Below are 27,122 nucleotides of genomic sequence, written 5' to 3'. Positions count from 1 at the left end.
CTAGGGGAGGTACAGAGGACAGAGGACAAAACTCCTATAGGTGATGGTCTGTTCTCCCTCCTTCTTTTTGAAGCAGATGGCAGCCGTGGGGAGTTGTCCCAGCCCACCCTCACGATCCAGACTCACCCCTACCGGGCCTGCGACCCCGTGGAGATGAGCTATCCCCGGGACCAGTTCCAGCCCGCCATCCGGGTTGCTGACCTGCTCCAGCACATCACTCAGATGAAGAGAGGCCAGGGCTACGGGTTCAAGGAGGAATATGAGGTAAGAGACCAGCCTGCGGGAAACTGCCTGATGGGCACAGAGGCTTCGTGGGTACTAAAGGTACTCAAAGTATGGTCCCGGGTTCAGCAGCGTCAACACCACCTGGGAGCCTGCTGGAAATGCACCATCTCAGGCCCACCCAGACCTACTGCATCAGTTTAGAGTCACACCTGCCTGCAATGGGAAGATATCAATAGAATGGCTCCAGCCCCCATCCCACATGTTGTAGAAAAGCCAGCAGATCACCCCTGCCAGTGATTTTCAGCAGGCCTGCTTGCTCCTGGTCACCTCTTGCCTCATGGTCATGCTTCTGTTGTGTTTTCAACACCCCCAAGTCAATATCGCATCTGGTGACTGCTGTCCTCCCTCTCTCGGTACCTGCTCCGCAGCCCCAGCCTTGGACATCCCTTACCTTCCTCCCCAGCGAGCCTCTAATGCCAAGGATTCGTGAGTAGCAGTTGTTACTAAGGTTTAGGGAATCACAGAAGGATTGCAGCCGCGTACAGGAAGTACCTGAATACAAGTCCTCCTGAGGTGAGGTTCTGGTCACCAGACAGGTCTCTATCCACTTCCTTCCCCAAAGTTCCTTTTAGTGTCCTAAAATTTTCCCTTTTTTTTTTCTCCTCCTTTTTATAGCAGCCAGGAAAAGAACTCCACTCCCTCTACTTTATTATGCAGAACAGTTATAGCTATCTTTATCTCACTCCTTTTGTTTCACTCCTTGCCCTTTAGGCCTCACCTTTTACAAACAAAACGTAGAAGGAAAAACTCATTAAGATGTTTTCCTGCACTAAGGAGTACCTGGCCCCCAAGAGGAATTTTGCATCCCTCCTGAGCCTGTCAGAATCCAGCTGCAGGCGGCTTTGGAGCCAAGCATCTCTTTCTTCTCTTTTCCTTTCCTCTCTCTACCTCTCCTCCATCCTTCCCAAAATATCTTTTGAGCATTTGCTGTGTGCCAGGTTCTGAGTTAGTTGCACTAGGTTTTGTTGTGGTGGTGGTGGTGGTGGTGTTTTGTTTTTTTTTTTCTCACATCCATCCTGTGGCCCAGATATGCTGGGTTCAGTTTCACTGTGTGCAGTGAAAATGCATTGACTCAGATGCTACACATTTGGAATTCTTGATACTGCAGACTAAGTTTATCTCTCAGACTGTATTCTGAGAAAGAGCTTACAAAGCAATATTTCAGAAGTTGTGTGAGGTCATGAAATTGTGCTAAATTTGGCGGTAGGGGGTATCCAGACATCCAGATTCCAGTACAACAAGCTGTGTGGCCTGTCGTTTTGCTACCTGAGTTTTAAAGTTCTTTATCAGTTGAATGAAGAGTTTGGATAGGTGATTACTAAGGGCCTGTCTGGTCCTAAAACTTTGAGAGTATAAAACATGGTAGCAAGGAGAACGTTTGACACAGTTAATGCAAACAAAAACGTTTATGTCAATGGACATGAGTAATTACCAGCTCAGGAGAACCAGCAGTTAACTTCTTTTGTTTTGGTTTGGTTTTTTTGTTTTAACATCTTTATTGGAGTGTCATTGTTTTACAATGGTGTGTTAGTTTCTGCTGTATTACAAAGTGAATCAGCTATATGTATACATATATCCCCATATCCCCTCCCTCTTGCAACTCCCTCCCACCCCCCCATCCCACCCCTCTAGGTGGTCACAAAGCACAGAGCTGATCTCCCTGTGCTATGAAGCTGCTTCCCACTAGCTACCTATTTTACATTTGGTAGTGTATATATGTCCATGCCACTCTCTCACTTCATCCCAGCTTACCCTTCCCCCTCCCCATGTCCTCAAGTCCATTCTCTACATCTGTGTCTTTATTCCTGTCCCCAGCAGTTAATTTCAAATACGGTCTAAGTAAAATAGTATTTTTCGGGCTTCCCTGGTGGCGCAGTGGTTGAGAGTCTGCCTGCCGATGCAGGGGACACGGGTTCGTGCCCCTGTCCGGGAAGATCCCACGTGCCGCAGAGCGGCTGGGCCCGTGAGCCATGGCCGCTGAGCCTGTGCGTCCGGAGCCTGTGCTCCGCAACGGGAGAGGCCACAACAGTGAGAGGCCCACGTACCACAAAAAAAAAAAAAAGAAAAAAAATAGTATTTTTCATATACTCAATCTATAAATTTTGGGAGGATACTGGGATAAGAATTGCAGGTGACGGTCTCATCACCTCACATCCCTGGGCCTTATTTCCTAGGAGGTTGGTTAAATGATCCTGATCTCAGCGGGCCGTGGGGTCCAGCGGCTGGACCTCGGTCCTTGTCTTCTTTGAAAAAAGAATTCAGCAAAGAGACAGAGATTATGAAGCAGATAAAATGTTTATTAGATGCAAAGTACGTGTGGAAGTATACACAGGCAGACTCAGTGAGTCGTGCCCAGTAGGGGGTGTGGCTAAAATTGCTCATGTGAGGGCAGTTTTCCACATTCCCTCTGGCCAGTCATCTTGCTCGTGCCCATATTTGGCCTGACTCAGGGCCCTGCCCAATGTGCACGCACATCTTTCAGCCAAGATGAATTCTAGCGTGAGGGTTTCTGGGAGGTTGGGACATATTATGGGCTGGCGTCCCCTCTCACCTTTGACCCCTGAGTATCTTTTCTGCACATGTGTGGTCTAGGATGTCTCCTTGACCATAGGAATGAGAAAAATGTGCTCGCCTTATCTTTTACTCAAGCAGGGCTCTGCTCCTGTCATTATCTTTATTTCGAAATGTCTACAGGAGACTGTTTGCAGCTGCTCAGCCTGGGGCCCATCTCTCTCCAGCCTCAATCCCAACGCCTTAAAGTATGGTGGGGGGGGGCATGTGTGTGTGCTCACGCTCACTTGTGTAGACCTGTGTGGTAAGTGAATGTCAGGAGAAGGTGTGTTGTTTGTAAAGTCGTACTCAATATCATGAAGGTTTAATAAATTATTAGTCATAATATTTAATTTGTTTTAAAGTTTCAAATAGCATTAAGGGACATGTGTGGCTTATCAGAAAGGGGGCCAAGTAGTCAAAGCCTGAGAAACACTGTTCTAAGAACTTGCGGTCTAAGATTTGAAAACAGAAATACAAATACATTTGACGACTTTGGTGCATTTCCTTCCAGAATGATATCTCTTAAAGGCATCCATACTTATGTGGTGGGATTTGGATTGATTTTTTTTTTCATTTATTTTTTTTGTGCCTTTTTACATTTTCCAAATTTTCTAGCATGGAAATGAACTGCTTTTATTTCTGAGAGAGAAAACAATAAATGTTGTTCCATCATTTGAACTTCAACCATAAATATCATTAAGTAGAGTAGACTTGCCCTCAGTTAGTTCAAGTTATATTAATCAGTTAGCTTGAATGCTTAGCTTCTAGTTAACAGCATTTCCTGATTAACTAGAGGTTAATTGGAAAACATTACTTCATAGGTGTCTTTCCACACTGTCTTTCCACTTCCTTAGACTATAGCTGGATATTGCTTTGATCATCAAGCCTCCTGTGATGTCTGGAATCTACATACTGAACAAAGAATCACAAATCTACTTGAAGACTGTTTCCTATTGTAGATACATGATTCCTGGGTCTTCAATCCTACTATCAAACCCACACGCCATGTGCTCCGTTGCCTGTCACTCGCCTACCCTGATCATTTTTTTCATACAAATTAGTGGGTTTGACAAGTTGACATATAAGGGACCTCTCAGCTATAGCAAGCTGTGTCTTATAAAATTCACTTAAGTTGTACAATCACTTACAAATTTGTTCATTAAATATTTACTGAGTAGTTACTATTTCTAAGAACTGTTCGAGGTATTTGGGATACAACAGAGAGCAAAAATGGACAAAGATACATGCCCTTGTGAAGCCTGTGTTCTAGCAGAGGAAACCCAAGATAAACAATAGACTTAAAGATAAGGAAGTTATTTTACAATAACTTACCTAATGTAATATGTTAGTAAATAATATAGTATGTTAGACAGTGAAAAACACTGTTTGCTGTGTTACAAGCTACCCCAGATCTTAGTGACGTAGAACAGCCAGTTTATTGTGCTCACTGATTCTGTGGGTCAGGCATTTGGACAGGGTACAACAGGGATAGTCTGTCTCTCTTCCATGATGTCTAAAGCCTTGACTGGGAATGCTCTAAGGCTTGGGACTGAAGATCTGAAAGTGTCTTCACTCAGATAGCTAACAGCTGGGATCTCAGCTGGGATTGCCAGCTGGAACACCTACACTCAGCCTCTTCCGGTGGCCTGGGCTTTCTCACAGCATGGTTGCCTCGGGATCGCTGAACTTCTTACATGGTGGCGCAGAGCTCTGCCGGTGAGCCCGCTAGCTAACAAGGTGGGAAGCGCGTCACCCCTTGTTACCTACAGTTGGACGCCACACAGCATCGCTCCAACCACCTTATATTGGTTATACGCAAACAATACCTGCCTACATTCTGGGGGAGGGGAATTAGACTCCATCTCTTGATGAAGGGAGGTGTAGCTGCAAGATTCTAAGAGAGAATACAGAACAGGAGTAGTGGAAAATATAATCTGTGGATAATACAGTCTTCCACAAGTAAGTACCATGGGAAACGAAAGAGAAGCGCAAGGAAGGGAGATGGTATATTCCAGGGACATGAGGTGAAGGAGTTCCAGTATTAAACAGGCTGAAAGGGCAGTCTTTAATTAGAATATGAGATTTGAGCAGAGACATGCTGGAAAGTATTTGGAGGAAAAGAGTCAAGATCAAGGGAGTAATATATCTGGCATGTACAAGGAGGTCAAGTGTGGTGTGAGTCCAGTGAACAAGAAAGAAAAGTAATAGAAGGTGCAACTGGAGAAATAAAGGGGGCCTGATCGTATAGTGCCTTATAAGTCATTATAGGGACTTTGGCTTTTACTCTGAATGAAATGAAAAACCACTGCAGCGTTTTGAGAAGACAAGTGATAATTTTCTGACATTATTTTGAAAGATTGATTCTTGCTGCTCTGTGGAGAATTGACAGAGGGAGGAAAGGGTAAAAGCAGGGAAACCAGTTGCGAGCCCACTGCAGTGACCCAGCAGAGAGACAGTGCTGACTCACCCGGGATGTGGCAGCGGCGGTGGAGAGAGGTGGCTGGATTCTGAATGTATTTTAAAGATAGAGCCAACAGGATTTTCTAACACATTACATGTGGCCTGGGAGAGAAAGAGAGGAATCAAGGGTGACCTCAAGGCTATTACCCAAGCCACTGGAAGGATGGAGTTGCCACCAGTGGAGATGGGAAGGCTGCAGGTGAAACAGACTTGGGGATAAGGAAGGAATGGGGAGTTTGATTTTGAACTAAGATGTCTATTAGATATCTCAGTGGAGATGGAAAGTAGGTAGCTGGATATATGAGTCTGGAATTTGGGAAAGAAGCCTGGACTGGGGAGAAAACTTTGGGAGCCATTGACACATAGATGATATTAAAAACACAGAATTTCAACTGTGAGATGTCAGAGCACTTTTCATAGACCAGGCATTGTACTGGACTCTAGAAACTGAGGAGACAAGATAGAGTCCTTGTCTTCTGGGGAGCTTAGAGCTTATTCTTCGAGATGCACATGTAAACTATTTCACTGTTTGGCAAAATGTCACAGTAGAGGTATCCCCAGAGTGCTATCAGAGCCCTTGGAGGTGGGATGCATTAAGCCTAGCCTGAGGATGGATAGCCAGTGGCTTTCTGGAAGACATAAAGCCTAAGCCAAAGCTTGAGAAATAGGAAGGAGCAAAGAAGGAGATGGGGCTGAAATTGTTAGTAGGGGCAGGCATGGGGTGTGGGCAAGGGGATTTGGACTTTATTCCAGGAGCAATGGGGAGCCATTGAAGGGAGCAGGATTTTTTAAAGCTGGATTTGCTTTTATTTTATTTTATTTTTTAACATCTTTATTGGAGTATAATTGCTTTACAATGGTGTGTTAATTTCTGCTTTATAACAAAGTGAATCGGGTATACATATACATATGTTCCCATATCTCCTCCCTCTTGCGTCTCCCTCCCTCTCACCCTCCCTATCCCACCCCTCTAGGTGGTCACAAAGCACCGAGCTAGTCTCCCTGTGCTGTGCGGCTGCTTCCCACTAGCTATCTATTTTACGTTTGGTAGTGTATATATGTCCATGCCACTCTCTCACTTTGTCCCAGCTTACCCTTCCCCCTCCCCATATCCTCAGGTCCATTCTCTAGTAGGTCTGCGTCTATATTCCCATCTTGCCCCTAGGTTCTTTATGACCTTTTTTTTTTTTTTAGATTCCATATATATGTGTAAGCATACAGTATTTGTTTTTCTCTTTCTGACTTACTTCACTCTATATGACAGATGCTAGGTCTATCCACCTCACTACAAATAACTCAATTTCATTTCTTTTTATGGCTGAGTAATATTCCATTGTATATATGTGCCACATCTTCTTTATCCATTCATCTGTTGTTGGACACTTAGGTTGCTTCCATGTCCTGGCTATTGTAAATAGAGCTGCAATGAACATTTTGGTACATGACTCTTTTTGAATTATGGTTTTCTCAGGGTATATGCCCAGTAGGATAATCAAGACAGTATGGTACTGGCACAAAAACAGAAATATTGATCAATGGAACAGGATAGAAAGCCCAGAGATAAACCCACACACATATGGTCACCTTATCTTTGGTAAGGGAGGCAAGAATATACAGTGGAGAAAGGACAGCCTCTTCAATAAGTGGTGCTGGGAAAACTGGACAGCTACATGTGAAAGAATGAAATTAGAACACTCCCTAACACCATACGCAAAAATAAGCTCAAAATGGATTAAAGACCTAAATGTAAGGCCAGACACTATCAAACTCTTAGAGGAAAACATAGGCAGAACCCTCTATGACATAAATCACAGCAAGATCCTTTCTGACCCACCTCCTAGAGAAATGGAAATAAAACCAAAAATAAACAAATGGGACCTAATGAAACTTAAAAGCTTTTGCACAGCAAAGGAAACCATAAACAAGAGCAAAAGACAACCCTCAGAATGGGAGAAAATATTTGCAAATGAAGCAACTGACAAAGGATTAATCTTCAAAATTTACGAGCAGCTCATGCAGCTCAATAACAAAAAAACAAACAACCCAATCCAAAAATGGGCAGAAGACCTAAATAGACATTTCCCCAAAGAAGATATACAGATTGCCAACAGACACATAAAAGAATGCTCAACATCATTAATCATTAGAGAAATGCAAATCAGAACTACAATGAGATATCATCTCACACCAGTCAGAATGGCCATCATCAAAAAATCTAGAAACAATAAATGCTGGAGAGGATGTGGAGAAAAGGGAACCCTCTTGCACTGTTGGTGGGAATGTGAATTGATACAGCCACTTTGGATTCGCCTTTTAGATGCAACTATTTGTCGTAGATCAGAACAGGGAGATCAGAGGCAGGTAGGGGGCTGGGACAGTAATTCAAGGAAAATATGGGTTTGCCTGAACCTGGAGACTGTGCCCCGAACCTAGACAAGCCCACACACATTCTTTCATGTCGAGCCATAAAATCAGCTTGCTCTCTTTAGCATGTAAACTTGAACCTCTCAATGCATATATTTTAAGTTCGGTGACTTGAAATAATGCATGAATGGTCCTGAATTGAGAGTCAAAATGCCTAGATTTAAGCCCTGTCTCTTTCATTAACTATCTGGGTGACCTTGAGCCAGTTACTCCCCCTGTCTGGGCCTCCATTTTCATATTTATGCAATGGGCGTGAAGACATTGGTCAGAGTGATCCAAAGAGTGCTTCTGTCCATGATACGTTGGGAGTCTCAGTGGGAACCAATTGTCCAGGCCAGCTGGATCTCCCATCCCACCTGTAGCTCCACTGGACCCCACTCTCTGGGGCTACCACCCCCATAGTTATGTCCCAAGTCCTAGCCACCGTGATTGACCAGGGACCTTGGGTTCCTAAGAACTCAAGGAGGCCTAAGGCAAATTAACTGCACTTCCCATACAGATCTGAGTCTTAGAGGCTTTCAGTCTTGACTGCACATTAGAATAACCCAGTGAAGTTCTAAAAACACCAACACCCGGGCCATCCTTCAGACCAATTAAATCAGAATCTCTGGAGGTGGGATCCAGGGATCAGTATCTCTTAAGCTCTCCAGAGGACTCTAATGTACTTTCAAGGTTGAGACGCTGGTCTGAGGAGGCCCGTGGAGTCCCCTGCACGTGCCCTGCTTGTGCCCACAGACCCTTCCCCTCACCTGCTGTACTTGCTCCCGGTCACATCCGATGCCCATGGAGGCATGTGAGGACCCCACACATCTGCCCTGCTATTGGACCACAGTCACATTAGAGTCAAGGGGCTTCTTCACGTGATCCTGGACTGCAGAGTGTTCCCTCCTCCCCCTCCTACCTCCCCCAGCCCAAAGGTGGGGGGCACCTTCCCCAGTTACAAACCAAAAATCCTAAGCATGCTAACAGATGTTGGCTGGAGAGTGGGATTGTCTGTGAGTCCTAGAACGCCAGACACTGTCGTGGTCAGATGAGTATCAAGTTTGGGAAGGATGTGGGGCAATAGGGTGAGGTGACTTTGTGATGGAGAGAAGGAAGAGAAGCATGTTAATCCAGTCCAATCCAGGCAGCCTGTCATCATAATGAATAGAACAAGCCCAGTAGGGAAACCAGAAGGTATTGGTTACTACAGCTCCATTAAGATTATTTAAGGCAACAAGGACCAACTGTGAGGAATATGATGCAGCCTAATGAAGAGCAAACATTTGTTCATTTTCCAGCTCTGGGCAGACACGCCATGTGCATGGCTTGTGTGGGGTGAGGCCAGTGTTGCCATCTTTCTCTTAGTCATCTAAGTGATGGTGGGCAGGCAGCCTCCCGATGGAGTGTAACCAAGGAGATGGATGCTTCGGATCTCCCAGGTGCCCTCTTCTCTGCTCAGAGCCACCTGAGCAGAGACAGAGTGGACCTCCTGCTTCTCCCACAATTTTTTTCTCTCCTCAGTTGGTAAAAGAGTCCCAGAACATGCCACTGCAGGTGATCTCTGAGAGATTCTGGCCGAGCTGCTCAATTTGCAAATGAGTGATTCTTGGGTAGGGGCATGGGGAATTAGTGGCAGAAGCCCAAATCGTGAAAGGGAAAACCATGGTTGTTCTCCAACTCTGGAAACTCATAATGACCAAAATAGAAAGACTTGACTCTGCCTGCTCATTTCATTCCACTCACCATGGATTAAAATGAGAAACTGGGCCTTTTCCAGAGGTGGCCAAAAGACATCAGGAACCATGTGGTTTCAGACTTGGAAGTTTTCCTAGCAAGAAAGAGCTCATGTACAAGAGACTATTAACTGAGTCCTTTCCTTTGAGTTTATTTTTATTTTTCCACTTAGTATTCTGTTTGTAACCCAGCAAACAATATTTTCTGTTTAATTGGAATCCTCCCCAACCAAGTGAGCATTTTTCAGGTGGTACCATAGAAAAGTGTCTCAAGTGAGAGTTAAGACGTGGTTCTCAATCTGCTACTGATATGCTGGGTGGACTTGGACAAGACTCTTCCATCTCTGGGTCCATGTTTCATCTTCTGTGACATGTTTGACTACATAGCATGGACTCCTGAAGGCTGATAATATATGCTGGTACTTCATTTGGCCAGAAACACTTACTGAGTACCTTACACTGTGTAGTTTACTGGAGATAGTTAGAAAGATACAGAAAGAAAATAAAGGCCCTACTTTGAAGGAAGCTCAGGGTCTTACCACACCACGTAATCACATAACGGAACTCTAGTTAACATGCTTTGTGGACCCATGAGAAAGGGCGGTCCAGGGTGAATGCAGGGCTTTGTCGTTTATTTTTGCTTTTTGTCAGTTATTACTGCCAGCATCAATCAGAAGCTTTCTAAAAGATGAGGCACTGAGCTGAAGAAAAGTAGAAGGCTGGGTAGAGGAAGAGTATGTGTGACAGAGTGAAACAGAAGTGTAGGGGCTCAGAAACATAAAAGAGTTGAAATGTTGCAAGCCAGCTCTTAGACAGGAAACAAAGATGCCTGTCTATAAAAAAGAAAAATCAAAATGAAACTAGTTGGGGAGACAAATAGGAAGTTTTCACAGTTTTCCTGAACAGAATGAACAAGGTAAATCATGGCCTTTGACAGCCTGCCCCTTAACTCTAGCTGACTTCAAGTTTAGGGGAGAGCTGTTGACCCAGAGGCACCCTCCCAGAAACTCATGCATGCAGATGGAGAAAATGTGTGGACAGGATCAGAAGTCTGTAGCCTGGAATGGGAGGCAGGGGTCCCCCAGGTCATAGGCTCAGAGATGGGAGGAATAGATGTACCCTAGTCTGAGCTTTCCCATCAAACTATAGGCCTCTTGGAAGTAGGGCCAGCGTCTTACTCACCTCTCTTCTCTGAAGCATGTGGAACATAGTATACTAAATATTAATTTAATTGATTTGCAGAGTACTGGTGAAAAACTTTTTGGTTAAGAATAGTCCCATCAACGAAGTGAGAGAGTGGCATGGACATATATACACTAACAAATGTAAAATAGATAGCTAGTGGGAAGCAGCCACATAGCACAGGGAGATCAGCTCGGTGCTTTGTGACCACCTAGAGGGGTGGGATAGGGAGGGTGGGAGGGAGATGCAAGAGGGAGGGGATGTGGGGATATATGTATACGTAGAGCTGATTCACTTTGTGATACAGCAGAAACTAACACACCATTGTAAAGCAATTATACTCCAACAGAGATGGTAAAAAATAATAATAATAAAATAAAAAGAATAGTCCCATCCATTCTAAATGTAATAGTTTGCATCTACCAACCCTAACCTCCAAGTCCATCCCTCTCCCTCCGCCCTCCCCCTTGGCAACCACAAGTGTGTTCTGTAGGTCTATGAGTCTGTTTCTGTTTTGTAGATAGGTTCATTTGTGCCGTATTTTAGACTCAGAGTCACTTTGCTGTACCACAGAGATTGGCACAATTTGTAAATCAACTATACTTCAGTTTAAAAAACTGAAAAGAAAATAGTGCCATCCAGAAATTTAAAAGGCAGTATTTCTTAAAGAAAGACACTGACACAGAAAGACCCTCACATCGTGGGCTGTCTCTGTAGGTGCATAGAGTGTCTTCAGAGGGAGTCTTCCCCAGGAATTTGCTGTTTCCAGTCACCTTCCTGCCTAAAACAGTGGTTCTTAAACTGCGTTATGTGTCAGGACCACCTGGAGTTAGTAAAGAACATTGAGACACAGGCTCATGGATGCAGGACAGGGCCCAGGCCTCTGCATTCTACCAAATTCTCTAGAAAATCTGGAACCCTACCAAAGTTTGAGGACAGCTGACCTAAACTTTGTCATTTAAAAGAGGTCACGTAGCTTTCAGTGGGGCCTTTTAAAGGGTGCTTTGTGACTCTAGGTGCAGATAGACACTCATCTATTCTGCTCATTCCAAACTTCTGCCACAGACAAATACCCCCATCTTGCTGCCCTCCGATGTTTGACGCAACATCCCCAGAACTCATAAATTACCGTCTACTTAGTGGCATGGCACACAGTCATATTTGCTCTCCTGATGCCACTCTGAGGAGATGTCATTAGTCATCCTCTCCTGCCTTCTCTGTCCACATTTATAATCCCCAAGGCGTGTGCTTTTCAGCAGAGAAGCGGGCATTTGTTGAAAGCGTGGTCTCTGCCAGGGCCACCGCTAACTCATACAGCACCTCAGCACCTTAGAGTGAGACAGCAAAAGGCACACCTGTCTCAAGATACTTGACTTTATCACCTTGCAGAAGATGTTCATAATATATACAGAAATCTGTCATGCCTGCCAGATGAATGGTGCTCCCTTCGATTTGGTGCTCTTGTGTTGTGCACAGCCTGTACAGCCATCCATGGTAGCCCTTGCCATCCACCAACTAGCCATGGCCTTCAGTAAACATGGGTACTTACTGAGCTCATGGACCTCAGTTGAGACCAGACCTTAGGCTTCCAACCGCCCATAAAACTCCTTCTCACTCCCTTAATACTGTGTCTTACCTGTGACCAGGTTGTCCCAGGTTTCCCAGGATGGTCCCAGTTTTAAATGAAAGTTCTACATCCCGGGAACCCCTTTGGTCTGAGGCAAACCAGGAAGGATGGTGCAAGGAGCCCCCCCTCTTTTGTCTTGTGACAATAATCTGGATGTTTCTGCTCGATAGGAGGCAGAGAATGAATTCTGGGGGTGAAACAAGGGGGCTGGATAGCATATCCTTGGGATGGAAGAGTCTGAACACCTGCCATGTGCCAGGCGTTGGGTTAGGTGCCTACAGGCATTATCTCAGGTAATCACTAATCATCGCAAAACTACGTGGGGTGTATTTTTTTCATTTTTAAATTTATATGCTGCAAAATCTATTTGGGGGTCGCAGGGTATACAATTCTTTGAGTTTTAACATGCATGGAGTCACATAAGCACCAAAACAATCAGGGTACATAAGAGTTCCATTGGCAAAAGAATTCCCCGTGCTGCCCCTGTGTAGTCACATCCTTCCCCCACACCTAGCCTGAATTCAGGGTGTATTATTGACTTAATTTTCAAAAAAGTTAATTGAGACTTGGAGTGGTAAAATGATTTGCAGTAAAAATATCCAAACACTCTAGTCTGTCTCCCTTTTGCAAAGCCCTGCCTTTTCCCTCTCAAATGCACGGCAAGAGATGTTTCTTGACGAGATAGATGTGTGAAAGACCCAGGTAAAATGGCTCCTCCTTTGTGAAGACTCTCTGGGATCTTCCCTGCATCAGGAGAGTGCAGTGGTGGGTGGGGTCACGGAGAAACCCTGGCAGCCCAGACTGATCACGGAGGAAGCAGGCCCTCGGCTGTGCCCTGAAGCATCAGCCAGGAACTGCCTGGTCAGCATTCCCTGGGCCTGGTTTTGCTACACCCCAGGGCATATCATATCCAATTAATTATCTCCAGGGATATAGTCAGGCCAAAGGGAGTGAGGAGGGCCTCATAGCTGACAGGATCTGCTGAGGTTAGTGGGTGAACAGGTAAAGGAAATGGAGCAGGATACTCTCAGCCATGGATTGGAGGTGAGCTACTCTTGGAGACTCTGTGTTCTGATGTCTCGCTATCTGGGGCCTAACTCAAGGAGGCTTAGGTACAGAGAAAGTGTCCAAAGAAGGGTGGCAAGGTTCAGAAAGGACTTTCTTATCTCAGTAGGGCCAAACCAACAGGTAGGAAGAGGAGTCAGCCAAGCAGACATCAGGGCCAATTCTCAGTTCTAACAGGAAATTGAAGTATTAAGGGGGGAAACCGGGCTAGGTTGCGAAGTCCTGTGACTCAGCATAACAGGTCAGAAGAAGCCTGTGACTTGTGGTCAGGTGATCTGAGCTCCCCCTGGCTCCAGGACCTCAGCTCCGTGACTGGGAGGGACGGTGGGTGGGTGGGTAGGTGGAATGCCTACCGACCATAAGAAGAGTTGGTCTGGGACAGGTACCAGATGATAATCTTATCCTAAAGTCTATGAAGCCTGTCAAGAAGGATACAGGGAGGGTTTAAGAGACAAGTGCTCTCAGCCACTTGTCACGATGCTGGTACTGGCTTCGCCTCCTCATTTTTAAAAATGTCCAAAGCATCCCCATTGACTTAAAATAAAACTCTCATTCTTGGCTGTGGTCCACAGACCTCAGCTGAGCACCACACCTTCCCCATCCACATGATGTATCACTTATATTCTCTCAGCTCTGTAGAGCCTCCCTTCAAGTTCTAGAACACACAAAGCTCATTCCATCTCAGGGCCTCCACACCCATTGTCATCCTGGAACATTCTTCCCCCAGCTCTTGCCATATAGCTGGCTTCTGCTCATCATCTATTTTTCAGCTCAGATGTGTCAACAGGAGACCAGTAGAAATACACCTGGAGTTGAATAAGCTGGATTTAGGAACTGTGGGAAATCTCAGGAAGAGGGTGTCAGAAAGGGCTCATAGGATGTGAGCTGTGTTAGGTGATCTGAGGCTTTGTTCTAGATAAGACACCAATAGGAAGTGGTAGGGTTGGGTACCTTAATAAATCTTAACTGTTAGAAGGGAGAACAGGCTTGAGGCTACAGCTGAAATTGGCAAGGAGCAGCATCACACATGAGCCAGGATAGAGGGTGGGTGGTTGTTGGTTTTTTTTGGCTTGGGCAACATTCCTGTCTGTGTTTGGATATGACTACAGAGTGGTCTAGCTTTAGCCTTGTCCCATCCTGGTCTCAGAGGAGCTTTGTCTGGTGTTGGCATTCTGTGAGATTGTTTAAGTTCAACAGGAAAACACCAAGGTGCAGCTGGCAGCGCCAGGCCAGCCCCTGGAAGTCAGGGGCTGCTCTTTTCCTCCTCAAATGCCACCTTTTCCAAGAGTTCTGCCCAAGCCACCCTCCCTAAAGCGGTGCCTTTTCCAGAGTCACTGTCTCTCCCAGGACTTTGTTTGTTGCCTTGGTAGCACTTGTTTTAAACAATAATTATCTTGTTTATTGTTTGCACCTTCCCATAACTAGGACAGAAAGTCCATGAGATCTTGTCTGCCGTGTTCATTGCTATTATTTCTAGGACCTAGCGTAGTCCTAGCGCCCAGATGGTCATTGGAAAAGGAAGGAAAGAGAGAAGGGAGAAGGGACACAGGGAAGAAGGGCTCACAATGCATTCTTGGGTGAGTCATTTCATGTTTTCAGACCTCACTTTGCTGATCTGTAAAGTGAAGCAATAACATTCTCAAAAGATCCTTTCAGATCTGCCTTTTGAGGATTCTGTGAATACCACAGCTCAGACCTCCAGAGATGCAGACACCGCCCCACTACACCTTTTAGGACTTAAAAAAAAAAAGAAAAAAGAAAAATGACTGCCTTAGAAAAGCAACACTGTGGAAGAGTTGGAAACATTTCCACACTAAGAGAAGAGTGTAAAAATAGAGCTCAGCACTCTAAGGAGAAGAGAATGAGCAAAGCAAAGCGGAGATTGATAATGGATGAATATAGTGAGATGGCAATGCTGGTTTCAGGAGAATGTGATTAGCTCCTAATGACTGCCACCATTCCCTGGTCAATCTACTGCAACTAGCCACTAATGCAAAAATAATCCCCCTCGGCTGGCTCACTTTGAAGACGGAGATGAGACTCCCTTTCATACTTGTACCCCCTCATATTTTTTTCTTTCCTGAGATTATCCCCTATTAGGTTGCAGCTCCCTAAAAATGGAAATGGATATGTGATCAAAGTCTGCAAACTAAGGGGTCATTACCACTCACTCCTGGACGGCTGCTTGAGGTGTTGCCTCTCAGCCTTTGTCAACATCATCACGGCCCCCGGGGCCAACACATTCTCCTTCATCCCCCACCAGGGGGACACAGAGGCTCCCAAGACTGTGCCAGGAGCCTGCATGATCTCCCACGGAGACATGCCACTCATCACAACTATCTAGGATTTTTCAAAGGATATCTTCGCACTGGGTTTATCCTGAAGAGCATGGATGTTGAAAGGACTCCCAAACTGTGCCATTTCAGGACTCTGAGGGTGGGCAGGGACGGTCATTAAACTTCTGCAGTATCGTCGTGCAGAGGGTGCATACATACTCTGTGGGGCCCCTTGGATCAGGGCAAAGGCGAAGTACGTGGAGGCAGAGTAAACAAAGAAATGCCCAGAGGGTCTGTCCAAAAGTGAGGCAGGAAGCTTTTTGGTGTAGTGAGCTCTCCATCACCAAGGGCATCCAAGTTTGATGGTATCCAATTAACAGATGTTAGGGATCAGCTTATCAGCTGCCTGGAAGGCCATTGTGGAAGGGAGCACAAACAAATTATTTTCAAGGCCACTTACACCTCTGAGATTCCAGGATCTTTGCCTCTGTATGCACAGAAGCCATCTCACACACTATTTTTTTTTCCATCTGTCCATCCATTCGTTTATTCAAAAGGGGTGATGCAAGCACATATGAAATACAAAGCCAGTATTGGGTTATGAAGATACAGACATAAATAAGATGCTACCCTTTACCTGGAGTAGCCCATCACCAGGTTGGAAGACAAGACATTCAAATTATCAGATGTAAAGGAGTCCAGCTAATAAAAGAAGTGACTGACTAGCTGGGGATGCAGTGGGATGGTGGGAAAGTAAGCAAGGAAGGTTTCACAAAAGAGAAGATGCTTGAACTGGGTTTTGAAGGATATGTAGGAGTTTACCAGCGAGACTCAGGTGGAAGAGAATTTCAGGCAGAGGGAACACTGTGTATATAGTCAGTTTCAGAAGTCTGTAACACCTGAAATTGTCTCTGGCATTGTGTTTAGTTGCTAATCACTGAAATATTGTTTTAAGGGTAAGAAATGAGGCTGGAGGGGCATATGGGGTGAAATCATTAAGGACCTTGTACTAAAGAGTTTGGAATTTATACTGAAGTGACAGTGACAAGGGGAGTAACTGGGTCCTATTCACATATTAGAAAGATCTCTCTGATTATACAGGAGAATGGATTGGAGGGGACAAATCCAAAGCAAGAGGAGACCTGTGGGAAAGTATTTCTCCAGGTAAATTCACTATTTGCAAGAATCATGGCTGCACATTAGAATCACCTGGGGAGCTTTAAATACTACTGATGCCTGATTAGACCCTGATTTAATGGTCTGGGGTAGGGCCTGGGAGTTTTAAAGCTTCCCCAGACAATTCGAGTGTTCAGCCATTACAAAACCTTAATCTAACTGTGTGTGTAACCTGAATCCTGGCACATAATGAGTAGCCAGCAGATCCTTTTTGCCCAAAAAATGAGTATGAAAACATTCAGAGGGTGCTATTCTCGGTTTCATAGCACTTTAGGTGGATATTAGATGAATAGTGGCTTTTATTACAGAGGGTTTCAGGTAGAAATCCATCCCCAGAATGTCAGCTTAAACATCAAGAAGTCTAATGCTACAGCTGAGACAAGCACTCCCCACCCCTGCAGAGAACCCGGAGTATATAGGCCTGGCAAGTTGCCTGAAAGAGCTGGAGCTACCTGGCTCGGGTGAGACGATGAGGCCAAGGGCTGGAATCTGGGTTCTAAGAGTTCCACGCCAAAGCACGAACCATTTGGGGTCTGCAGATGGTCTGCACTGGTGGCAAGAGGGATGCAGGGTGACGGTCAATTATAATGAGTGAATACAGGATGAGGGGGGGAAAGAGGAGAGACAAGCTGTCCATTTGCAGAACGAGCACACTCCTATCTCCATAGCACTTTTCCACACTCAGATTTAGGGCAGAGCCTAGAACCTGTTTTGCCTTTCCTCCGGGGTACCAGTCTAAGGGTTTCTGACACAAAAAGAACCACATTCTGATCAAGTAGTTGCTGGGAAGGCACTCTGTTACCCCAGTGTAAAACCCTGGGCAAAACTAAGTTAGAGAACATGGCTTAACCTAGGCAAGGACCTCTCACCCCATCTTCATTCAATCTCGTATGGCTAGGTAGCAGAATGGGCACCCATTCTATCTACCCAACCACTGCACAGAGGAGGATCATGGTCATGCTTCTAGAGAAAAGGTCAGCAAACTACAGCCACAGGCTAAATCCAGCCCAACACTTGTTTTTTGTAAATCAATTTTTAGTGGAACACAGACATGCCCATGTGTTTGCATTGTGTCTAGGACTGTGTTCTCTCTACAACGGTGGAGTTGAGTATGAGTACTTGGAACAGAGACTGCGTGGCTTACCAAGCCCATGCTGCCTGTTATCTGACCCACTCCAGAAAAAGTTGCCAACTCCTGCTCTAGAAGAAGACCCACCCAGGCTGGCTTGGAAGAGACGTGGGAGACTGGAAGCAAGAAAGGGGGAATCACGCATGGTCTGGGCTTTGAATAGACAGTGGTCCTGCCTGCCCATAAAACATTGCCCACTGAATGGCTGAATTTCTGACCCATCAGGTTTCAGACTTCTCCTCGCTTAGGATGTAGACCTGCTAAGAAATAGGTGGGCACAGTCAAGTCTGGTGTATTAAGATGACGGGAAGCTCCTCTCCCCTGCACTGCTGACAGGAGTAGCTATTTGCTCCTGAAGAGGTAGCAAATTCAGTCTCAGAAGTAGTGCAGGGGCCGTGAGCAGGGCATCCAGCCTGTTCTGCCAGAGACAGGGTAGGGGCAGTAGTCAAGGTGTGGTCTGACATTCATGCTCCTGCAGCTTTTCTAAAGCTGTTCCCACTCCCTGAAATGCCCCTCTTCCTTCTCTGTGAGATAGGTGGCTGCACCCTCCCCAGTGTTTCCATAACACTTGGCTCATAACTGTTGGATCACGTCACATGGTTGTCCACTCGTCTGTCTTCTCTTAAACTGATGAGTCCCATCTCTTCCTTCCTTCTAACTCTGGCTCTGAACCTCTGTGTCCAACTTCCGGCTCAGTATCTCAGCTTGAAAGTTGACTAGTCATCTCAAACATGGCTGCTGCTCCTGTTCTTTTACTGTTTTGAACATGTTTAGAAGCAAGTGCTATACATGGTTCTAAGTATTCAATACTTTATGTACCCAGAACACAACATTTAATTCGTGCTTCCCCAAACCTGTTTCTCCCCCATCTGTTTCTTCTCCATCTCAATAAAAGATGCGACCCTCCACTCCGTTCTTTAACCAGTCAGCCTCCATCCTTCTCTTTCCTTCATAGTCCTCGTCTGTAGTAGATGTGTTGGTGCCCTGCCCACATCCCCTCCACACTCACTTTGCCCGTGTGTGCCCGCCCAGTGCCTGCCTCCTGCAAGCACTTGAGACTTTTTGCCTGAGTGCTTCCTTAAGACAAAAGAGTATGCACACCTTGTCTACAGAGCATGACAGAAGTGCCAAGGGATTTCCTAAGAGTTGTCCTCAATCAGTGATGGATGGGACCTGGGGGATAAATACCCCAACTCCCTTCTTCCTCTGGGAGAACAACTCTGAGCCATGAGATGGGCCCATGGGATTAAGCCTCAGGCGCAGTGGTTATTTGTTCGTTGATGTACCCTGTATTTATTGGCATTCTTCCCTCGATTGTCTGACTTTTCCCACTCTCCCACCCATGAGCTCCTTAGGATCGCAAATCTCATACTAGAATCCTTGTTGCTGAGGCTGCTTCTGGGGGAGAACCAAAATCTGCAATATTCAACTGAACATCCTAAAAGTAATCACTTCCCACCACATCTACTGTACCATCTTGGTCCAAGGTACCATCATCTCTTGGCAGGACTATTGTAACAACTTCCTAACTGATCTCCCTGCTTCCTCCCTGGGCCTCCTGGAGTCTCTATTCCATACATGAGCCAGAATGTGCTTTGTAAAATATAAATCAAATTAGCTAACTGCCCTGCTCAAAACCCTCAAATGGTTTCCTATCACACCTGGAATAATACCCAACTCGTTACCAATGACCACAAAGCCTGAACTCTCCCTGCCTCTCCAGATGCTTTTGTCACTGCCTTCCCCACCTCATCCTTGAACATGGTCACTCGGTTACCACCTTTGCCTCCACTGTCCTCTCTGCCTGGAAAACACTTCCCACTTTTCTTGGCATGACCGGCTTTTTCACGTCATGAAGGAATTAGCTTAAATGTTACCTCCTCAGAGAAGCCCTCCCAGACTGTGCAATCCAAAATAATTCTCATGCACGATAACTATACCTCTACCCTGCTTTATTCTCTTCACAGAATTTTACACTATTTAAAATTATATATGTTTGCTTGTTCGTTTGCTGCATCTCCCAGTTGACTGAAAGCTCAAGGGGGCTTTGTCTATTTCTCTGTATCCCAAGTACCTAGAATAGCACCAAACACATATTAGGGATTCAAATATCCGTCAAGTGAACGAATGAACAAATGACTCCCATACTGCAACAGATTTGAGCTCATGACACACGAAAGACATCAGTAACATTTGAGTCCCTGAACAGGTGAATAAGCCAGGGAGGAAACAAGTCTGTGTTCTCCCCAGGCTCCATCCAAGAACACACAGTCTTTTGCACTATGTGACCCATCACAGTGGGTCTCGTTTTCCCCGTGGACACCCAGATAAAGCTCCTATCTCAAGCCATTCTAATCACTCTGTCCTTTCTTTCTAGGCCTTACCGGAGGGGCAGACAGCCTCGTGGGATACAGCCAAAGAGGATGAAAACCGCAACAAGAATCGATACGGCAACATCATATCCTGTAGGTGACCTTCTGGGAGGGCTCCAGGCTTTGGGCACACAGATGAAAATAAGCTATCACTATTATTTATCTGGAATTTGTTACCAAATAATCCTTGATGTTTCCAGATTTGGGTCCACATGCTAAGCATGGAGCTCTGTCTCAGCCTCCCTGCCATCCCTGGCCTGGATGACAGAGCATGGCTGATCTCAGCCAGAGGTGGCAGGCAGGGAGCTGGGCGGGCATTGGGCGGGCATACACGGGCAAAGTGAGCTGGCACAGTAGATGCAGGAAACCTCTGAAGCTTGGATCTTGCCCGCTCAAGAATTCTTCAGGTCGGGGAGGAAGCCCAGCCACAAGGGTGTTCCCAGCAGGCCCCCTCTGCAAAAACCCATCATGGCAGCACCTTGGGGGTGGAGAGCAAGGTCCAGCCCGTGAAGGAGGGGCTGAGAACACCTAGGTGAGAGATGATGCTATTCCAAGGAGGTCGAGTCCCAAGCAAGGATGGGCGCTCAGAAGGAGCCAGGAACTCTGGCTTGCAGCTGAGGGTTTGGGCCAGCTCAGGGCTCAGGGGAGCCCAAGGTTACCCTCTTCACACAAGAGGTAGAGTGTAGGGCATCGCGACTCCTGCCAGACCCCACTGCTGGCTGGGGCAGGGCCCTGCGGTGAGTGCCTGCCACTCAGGGCCTATGTCGGCACGGGTGTTTGGGGGCCCTGGGCCTGCAGCAGAAAGCTTGTTTTGTGTGGACCTGGGGGGAGGCGTGGAAGAACATTGCCTTTTGCTCAGCAGTGTGCTCTAGCGTTCCTGGAAGCGCCCCCTGGTGTGTGATTTGATGAAAGCAGTGGCACAGAGTAGCTCGAGCGCTCTGGAGTCAGACTGCCTGGGCTCCTATCCCAGCTGTGGGGCCCTGGGCAGGTGACCTGACCTCTCTGAGCTTCAGTTTTCTCGCCTTTAAAGTGAGGAAAAGAATGAAGATAGGATGGTTGAAAAAAGGTTCGTAAAACCCTTGGCACGGTACCTGGCACCATTACTCATAACCATAGAGTTACTTTCTCAGGGTCACCGATGAGCAGTGTGGATACACCATCCTCCTTATTTTAAGCGAAATTCACTGAATACCCATGTGGGGATGTGGAATAAGCCAGGTTGGGGCAGGGAAGCATAATCTGATGTCTGTTTTGGAAGGATCACCAGGACAGCTTATTGGGAAGGTGGACTTGACTGAGAGAGGCTGGAGGCAGAGGGACCACTTAGGCTACTGTAAGAGTCCTAGCAAGGGACGAGGGGGCCTGAACAAGGGCAGTGACAGTACTTGTGTGGGACCCTGCATGATATTCAGTGGTGGGAGGAGAGGGAGAGAGAGACTGCCACAGAACTACACACCACACACAGTTCACACACAAGTATGATCATTGCCAAATACTGGTGTGCACAGCCTTCTACACAACATAAATACAGAGGACAAACTTACCTCATACAAAATGGCAAGCACATACTCTGATTAGAACAGGTGTCAACAACAGCCCCTGTCTGCCATGGCACAGCCAACCTGGACCATTTGACATCTCACCAGTGGGTACGAGGTATCCCTTGGTCTCAGTTCTCAGAGTAACCCAGTTCAGCCAAAAAAAAAAAAAAAAAATCCTGAATAACAAATTATTTCTAGCACAGTTCAGTGTTTTGTTTTGTTTTCTGTAACTGTCTAGACATTGCCTAAGAAAAAGCTTAGAGGAAGAAAGCGTAAGATACAGGCGGCTTGTAAAGGAAAAAAGAGGCAGAAGTTTTAGCTTAGCTGTTTCCTGTGCTGATTTAGAAATCGGCTATGAATAGGAGAACTAATCAGAAAAACATTTATAATTTGTCTCTTGGAAGAGAGTAATGCAGACAGCAAGATTTCTTAAAAAAAAAAAAAAAGAAAAGAAAAGATTTCTTGCAAATGTAGTGTTGGAAAGAGACGTTCAAACAGTCAGGAAATGTGTATGAAGACCTATGATGTGTGGGCCTCCTCTGAGCCAGGCCCCGTGCTGGGCACTGGGACACTCAGTCTGCTGCCAGGGAACTCGCATTCCAGGTACAGGTTCTGGTTGCTCTGGCCATCCTCTGCTTGAGCACCATCGTGTACTAGTGCCCTCAAACACCTGGCCACTTGTCTGTTCCCCATATCAGATGGTGAGTTCAGATGGGATCCACTGAATTATAGGCTGTAAGACCTTGTGTACTCGCTGTGAGCCTTAGTCTTCTCTCTGTACAATGGGTACAATGATGCAATAGTATAAGAGAGAATAATGATAGAAAAAACAAACAATTAGAGCACAGTAAAGAGACCCTGTCCCTCGAGAGACAAGGGCATCCAGGCCGGGCCAGGTATCTGGTCCAGAGCCTGAGGAGCCCAGGACGAAAGCCTCTGTATCTTTCTGGACGTCCCACTGCCCACCCTTTGCGCTCAGCATCCGTGCCCAAGCCATCATCAGATATCACCTGGCCTCTGCCCACCTTCTTCCTGGTTGTTGCATATCTACTTTGGCCCCCAAATGTATCCTATTTGATCTCTAACAGAAGCCAGAGGTACCTCCTCAAAATATGAATTGAAACATGTCACTGTCCTACAGAAAACCCTTCAAATGGCTTCCTTCAATGTTGAGCCCTTCTTTTCCAAAGGCCCTCAGCCCTCTCTCCATTGCATTTCACACTGTGTCCTCTCCACCACAGTCTCCTCGGTTAAGCCCCACCGGCCTTTCAGTACCTTGAACTTTACACGCTCATCCGTGACACAGGGCCTTTGCACATTCTCTTTTCTATCAACATGCCCGTCCCTCCTCTCTTTGCTCTGCTAAGTTCTACTTATTCTTCAGATCTTAGCTCAGGTATCACTTCCTCAGGGAATTCTTCTGACCATTATAATTTGGTCAGAACCCCATTATTCACTCCGAGAGCACAAGGCATGTCTTCTCCTTAGTTCTCATCACTACCGTGATCTGAGAGCCTTTGCATGACTGTCTGCTGGCTGCCTGATCTCCTCACCAGAATAGGTGTCCTGCAACAACAGAGCTAGGGCTCTCTTGCACTTCTGTGTCCCCAGACCTGGCTTATGGCTGCTGCTCAGTAGACAGGACTGAATGTTGGAATGCACGGACTCCCTGCAAGGCCCCAAAGGGCTTGAGCCATGGGTCTCTCCCTTCTGGCTTCCCCCCAAAAATAGAGAGCACCCAAAAGGGATGGATGGAGGAAGTCTGAATCAGGATGACTCTAGGAACAGTGATAGTCGATCAAGGAAGACATTCTGAGCCTGAAGGAAGAGGGTGGAGAGATGGGACACAGGAGGGAGAGAGGAGGACAGTCGTATCCCCCTCAGGAGCCACATCTGAGAAGGCAGGATTCCAGGCAGCAAGGAGAACAATGAAAGGGATTAGACTGCATCACAGGGAGCAGAGGGTGCTGTCCGTGTCCCATCCACACCCCACGGCTCCGCCGCCTCCTTGTGCAGTAACTCCTGCTGGCACCCAGGCCCGGGACTAGGGTGAGGCAGGCGACGCACCCAGCATTCCAGGGTCTGCTCAGGCTCACCTGTTGACCCTGCACCTGCCTGACCCTGAGAGCAAGCCCCTCCTTAAAGTGTGTGCCCTGGGGCCTCACTGGTTCCCCCCAGTCCTGCCCTGTCTGCATCTTTTTCCCTGAGGACCTTCTCCAAAGCTGGGGCAGGATGCTCTGCCCAGGCACAAAGCTGTCTCTCCCTAGACCATGAAATAGCCCAGCTGCTCTTCCTCGCCTTCACTGGGTTGTGTGTTCTACACCTTTCTCCAGAGCTTCCATGGGGAGTGGGCTGCAGTTGCCCACCCTTCCTGGGCTGCCTTCTCTTGGCTGTCTCACTCCCCTCCCCCTTTCCTCTTGGTGTCCTCTTCTCTTCCTATGTGAACTGCTTGCCCTGGAATCCTCATCTTGTATCTACTTCCGGGGAAACCCAAACAGAGGCAGAGGAAATTCAGACACCTGATGATACCGTCTTGGTGGGTTTAAAGAAACCTGGATCTCCTTTCTAATGTACGGGTCAGTAATTCTGTAGCGAATTGTGGCTGGACCGGGTAACCAGTGCATCCAAGAGCAGTGCAAGGCATAAAGGGGAACCAAGGAAGAAAAAAAACGGTCCTGGAATTGAAATGAAGAAGGGAAAAGAGAAACAGCCCCGAGGATTGGAAAGTGTTCCTGCCCTTGTACGTTTCCCTCCCGGAGGCAAAGTCGTGGGCACTGGCTTGATAAATAGAAATATTCTTGGTGCAAAAAGAAAAGCGGGTGTGATTGGCATCTTAAGGAACCCAGGGCACTAGGAGGCTGGAGTGGAGGACAAAGGCCCAGGCCAGGGAGAACAGAGAAGATGAAAGGGGAGGAGAAGGAGGGAGGGCACAGTCTGCCAATGAAACAATGAAAGAGAAACCTTGGCTAAATAAGCCCTTTCTTCCAAACGGTTCTGTTTAGAATTTAGCAGTAGAGACAGTGGGTTTTCCAGGGAGTAGAAAAGAAAGGAAGTGAAAGGAAATGAATGGGGAGAACAGAACAAAGAGCTCTTTACTCTTAAGTAGCCTTGGGGTATGTATGGTGGACAAGGGGAAATTTCAAGAATGCCAAGCGTTGCCCATGTGGAAGTTGCAGAGGGGGCTTCCTTGACTGGAAGGAAATTACACAGAGGAGAGGAAGTGACCTCAGGGGTGCAGATTTTATCAAATGAGGCTTCCCTTCTGGCATCTGTCGGGGTCCCAGCAGGAAATAGGTGGGACCTTCAGATAGCGTGATTTGAGGATAATTTAATCAAGTGACTTTTTTCTTTAATGAAAATGTGAGCTAGCTGTGGGAGACTACAGGGAGTAGTGTGGCACCCTGGGGCTAAATGCCATGCCTAGGCCGCAGAGGGTTCAGTAAGAAGAGGTTCCCAGGACCCAGAGAAAGAGGACCTGGTCAGAGGTGTGACCTTTAGTGGCCTTGCAGCCAGCCCATGGTGACCCCAAAAAAGGGAGCTGAAGGAATAAGTACCTCGATGGCACTCCCCACTTAATCCAGTCTTCTGCCAGTGCTTTCCAGTGGCTGAACCCAGCCAGAGCCAGAGGACAAGGGAATCTGTAGACAGAGTCCAGTGGTTCTCAAAATGTGGTCCCTGGAGCAGGAACACCTGAGAACTTGCTAGAAATGCTCATTTTGGGGTCCCATCTAGACCTGTCAAAGCAGACATTCTGGGGGTGGCACCCAGCAATCTCTGTTCTAAAAAGCCCACCAGTGACACTGATGCACTCTCAGGTTTACGAACCTCTCATCTTTTTTTTCTTTTTATTAAAGAAAAGTTGATTTACAATGTTACATAAGTTTCAGGTGTACAGCGTAGTGATTCAATAATTTTTTTGGATTATACTCCATTTAAAGTTATTATAAAATATTGGCTGTATTCTCTGTGCTGTACAATATGTCCTTGTATCTTATTTATTTTATACATAGTAGTTTGTACCTCTTAATCCCCAACCCCTATCTTGTCTCTCCCCCTTCCCTCTCCCCACTGGTAACCACTAGTTTGTTCTCTATGCGAGCCTGTTTCTGTTTTGTTATAATCATTTGTCTTATTTTTTAGATTCCTCAGTGATAATATATAGTATTTGTCTTTCTCTCTCTGACTTATTTCACTAAGCATGATACCCTCCAGGTTCATCCATGCTATTGAAAATGGCAAAATTTCATTCTTTTTTACAGCTGAATAATATTCCCTTGTGTATATATACCACATCTTCTTTATCCATTCATCTCTTGATAGACACTTGGGTTGCTTTCATATCTTGGCTATTGTAAATAATGCTGCTATGAACATTGGGGTGTGTATATCTTTTCAAATTACTGTTTTCATTTTCTTTGGATAAATACCCAGGAGTGGAATTGCTGGATCACCTGGTAGTTCTATTTTTAGTTTTTTGGGGAACTTCCGTACTGTTTTTCCACAGTGGCTGCACCAATTTATATTCCCACCAACAGGGTACAAGGGTTCCCTTTTCTCCACATCCTTGCCAATATTTGTTGTTTGTGGTCTTTTTGATGATAGCCATTCTTACGGGCATGAGGTGATATTACACTGTGGTTTTGATTGGCATTTCCCTGATGATTAGCAAGGTTGAGCGTACAAACCTCTGATCTTATCCACAGGGATCAGCTTCCAGTTTAGAGAGGCAGGTGCGGAAGGCTGAAGGGCAAACAAGAGACCCAGGACATTTTCATTTTCTGAGACTTCTAACCCCCTAATTTAAGACAAGCCGCTGGGCTCAGGTGCATTGGAGAACTGGGCATGGGGTCCAGCAGACCCAGGTGCTAGTCTCAGTTCTGCCCTTTACCTCATGCATGACCTTCAACAAGGTCACTTCATCTCTCTGACACTCAGGTTCACACCTTTCAGTGCAAAGAGTGCAAATTAAGATGAATAAATATTGACTCTGAACCTGGTTGTATAGCCTTTTAAACCTAGATGACACTAAGTCTAGCCTCTTTGAGTTCACAGGCAAGGAGCAATGGTCCAGAGATGTAGAGCCCTGCCCACGGTCACACAGAGTCTGTAGGACAGCCAGGACCAGAGCTCCGGGCTCTTGCTGCCCAGATGCCACGAGCTCCCTACCAAGGAGTCCCTCTGCATCTAGCCATATCTGTGCTCTTGGGGGAGCGTGCGCTGAGGACTCTGACCTCAGAGCAGGAGATCAGGATGAACTCTTCAGAGAGGCTGTTTTCACTTCCAGGGAGGAACTCAGATTCAGATCAAGCTCAGGGGC

At 46.3% G+C, this 27,122-nt stretch overlaps 1 protein-coding gene across 1 annotated transcript in view; it reads left to right on the top strand.

Annotated features, from left to right (window-relative positions):
* The window catches only part of LOC111184164 (protein tyrosine phosphatase receptor type T), a 185,837-nt gene that overhangs the window by 120,408 nt on the left and 38,307 nt on the right, over positions 1-27,122 (top strand). Inside the window, exons 4-5 of the mRNA XM_089895437.1 lie at positions 74-264; positions 20,270-20,357. Of these exons, the coding sequence (XP_089751563.1) occupies positions 74-264; positions 20,270-20,357 (279 nt within the window). The remainder of the gene's footprint in view (positions 1-73; positions 265-20,269; positions 20,358-27,122) is intronic.

Source organism: Delphinapterus leucas, chromosome 15 (assembly GCF_059928025.1).
Source record: "Delphinapterus leucas isolate spDelLeu-1000000601 "Yukka" chromosome 15, BTC_Dleu_Yukka2, whole genome shotgun sequence".
NCBI classification, from domain to species: domain Eukaryota; kingdom Metazoa; phylum Chordata; class Mammalia; order Artiodactyla; family Monodontidae; genus Delphinapterus; species Delphinapterus leucas.
The sequence above is the reverse complement of the archived record's forward strand: the minus strand, read 5'-3'. Positions and strand labels throughout refer to the sequence as shown.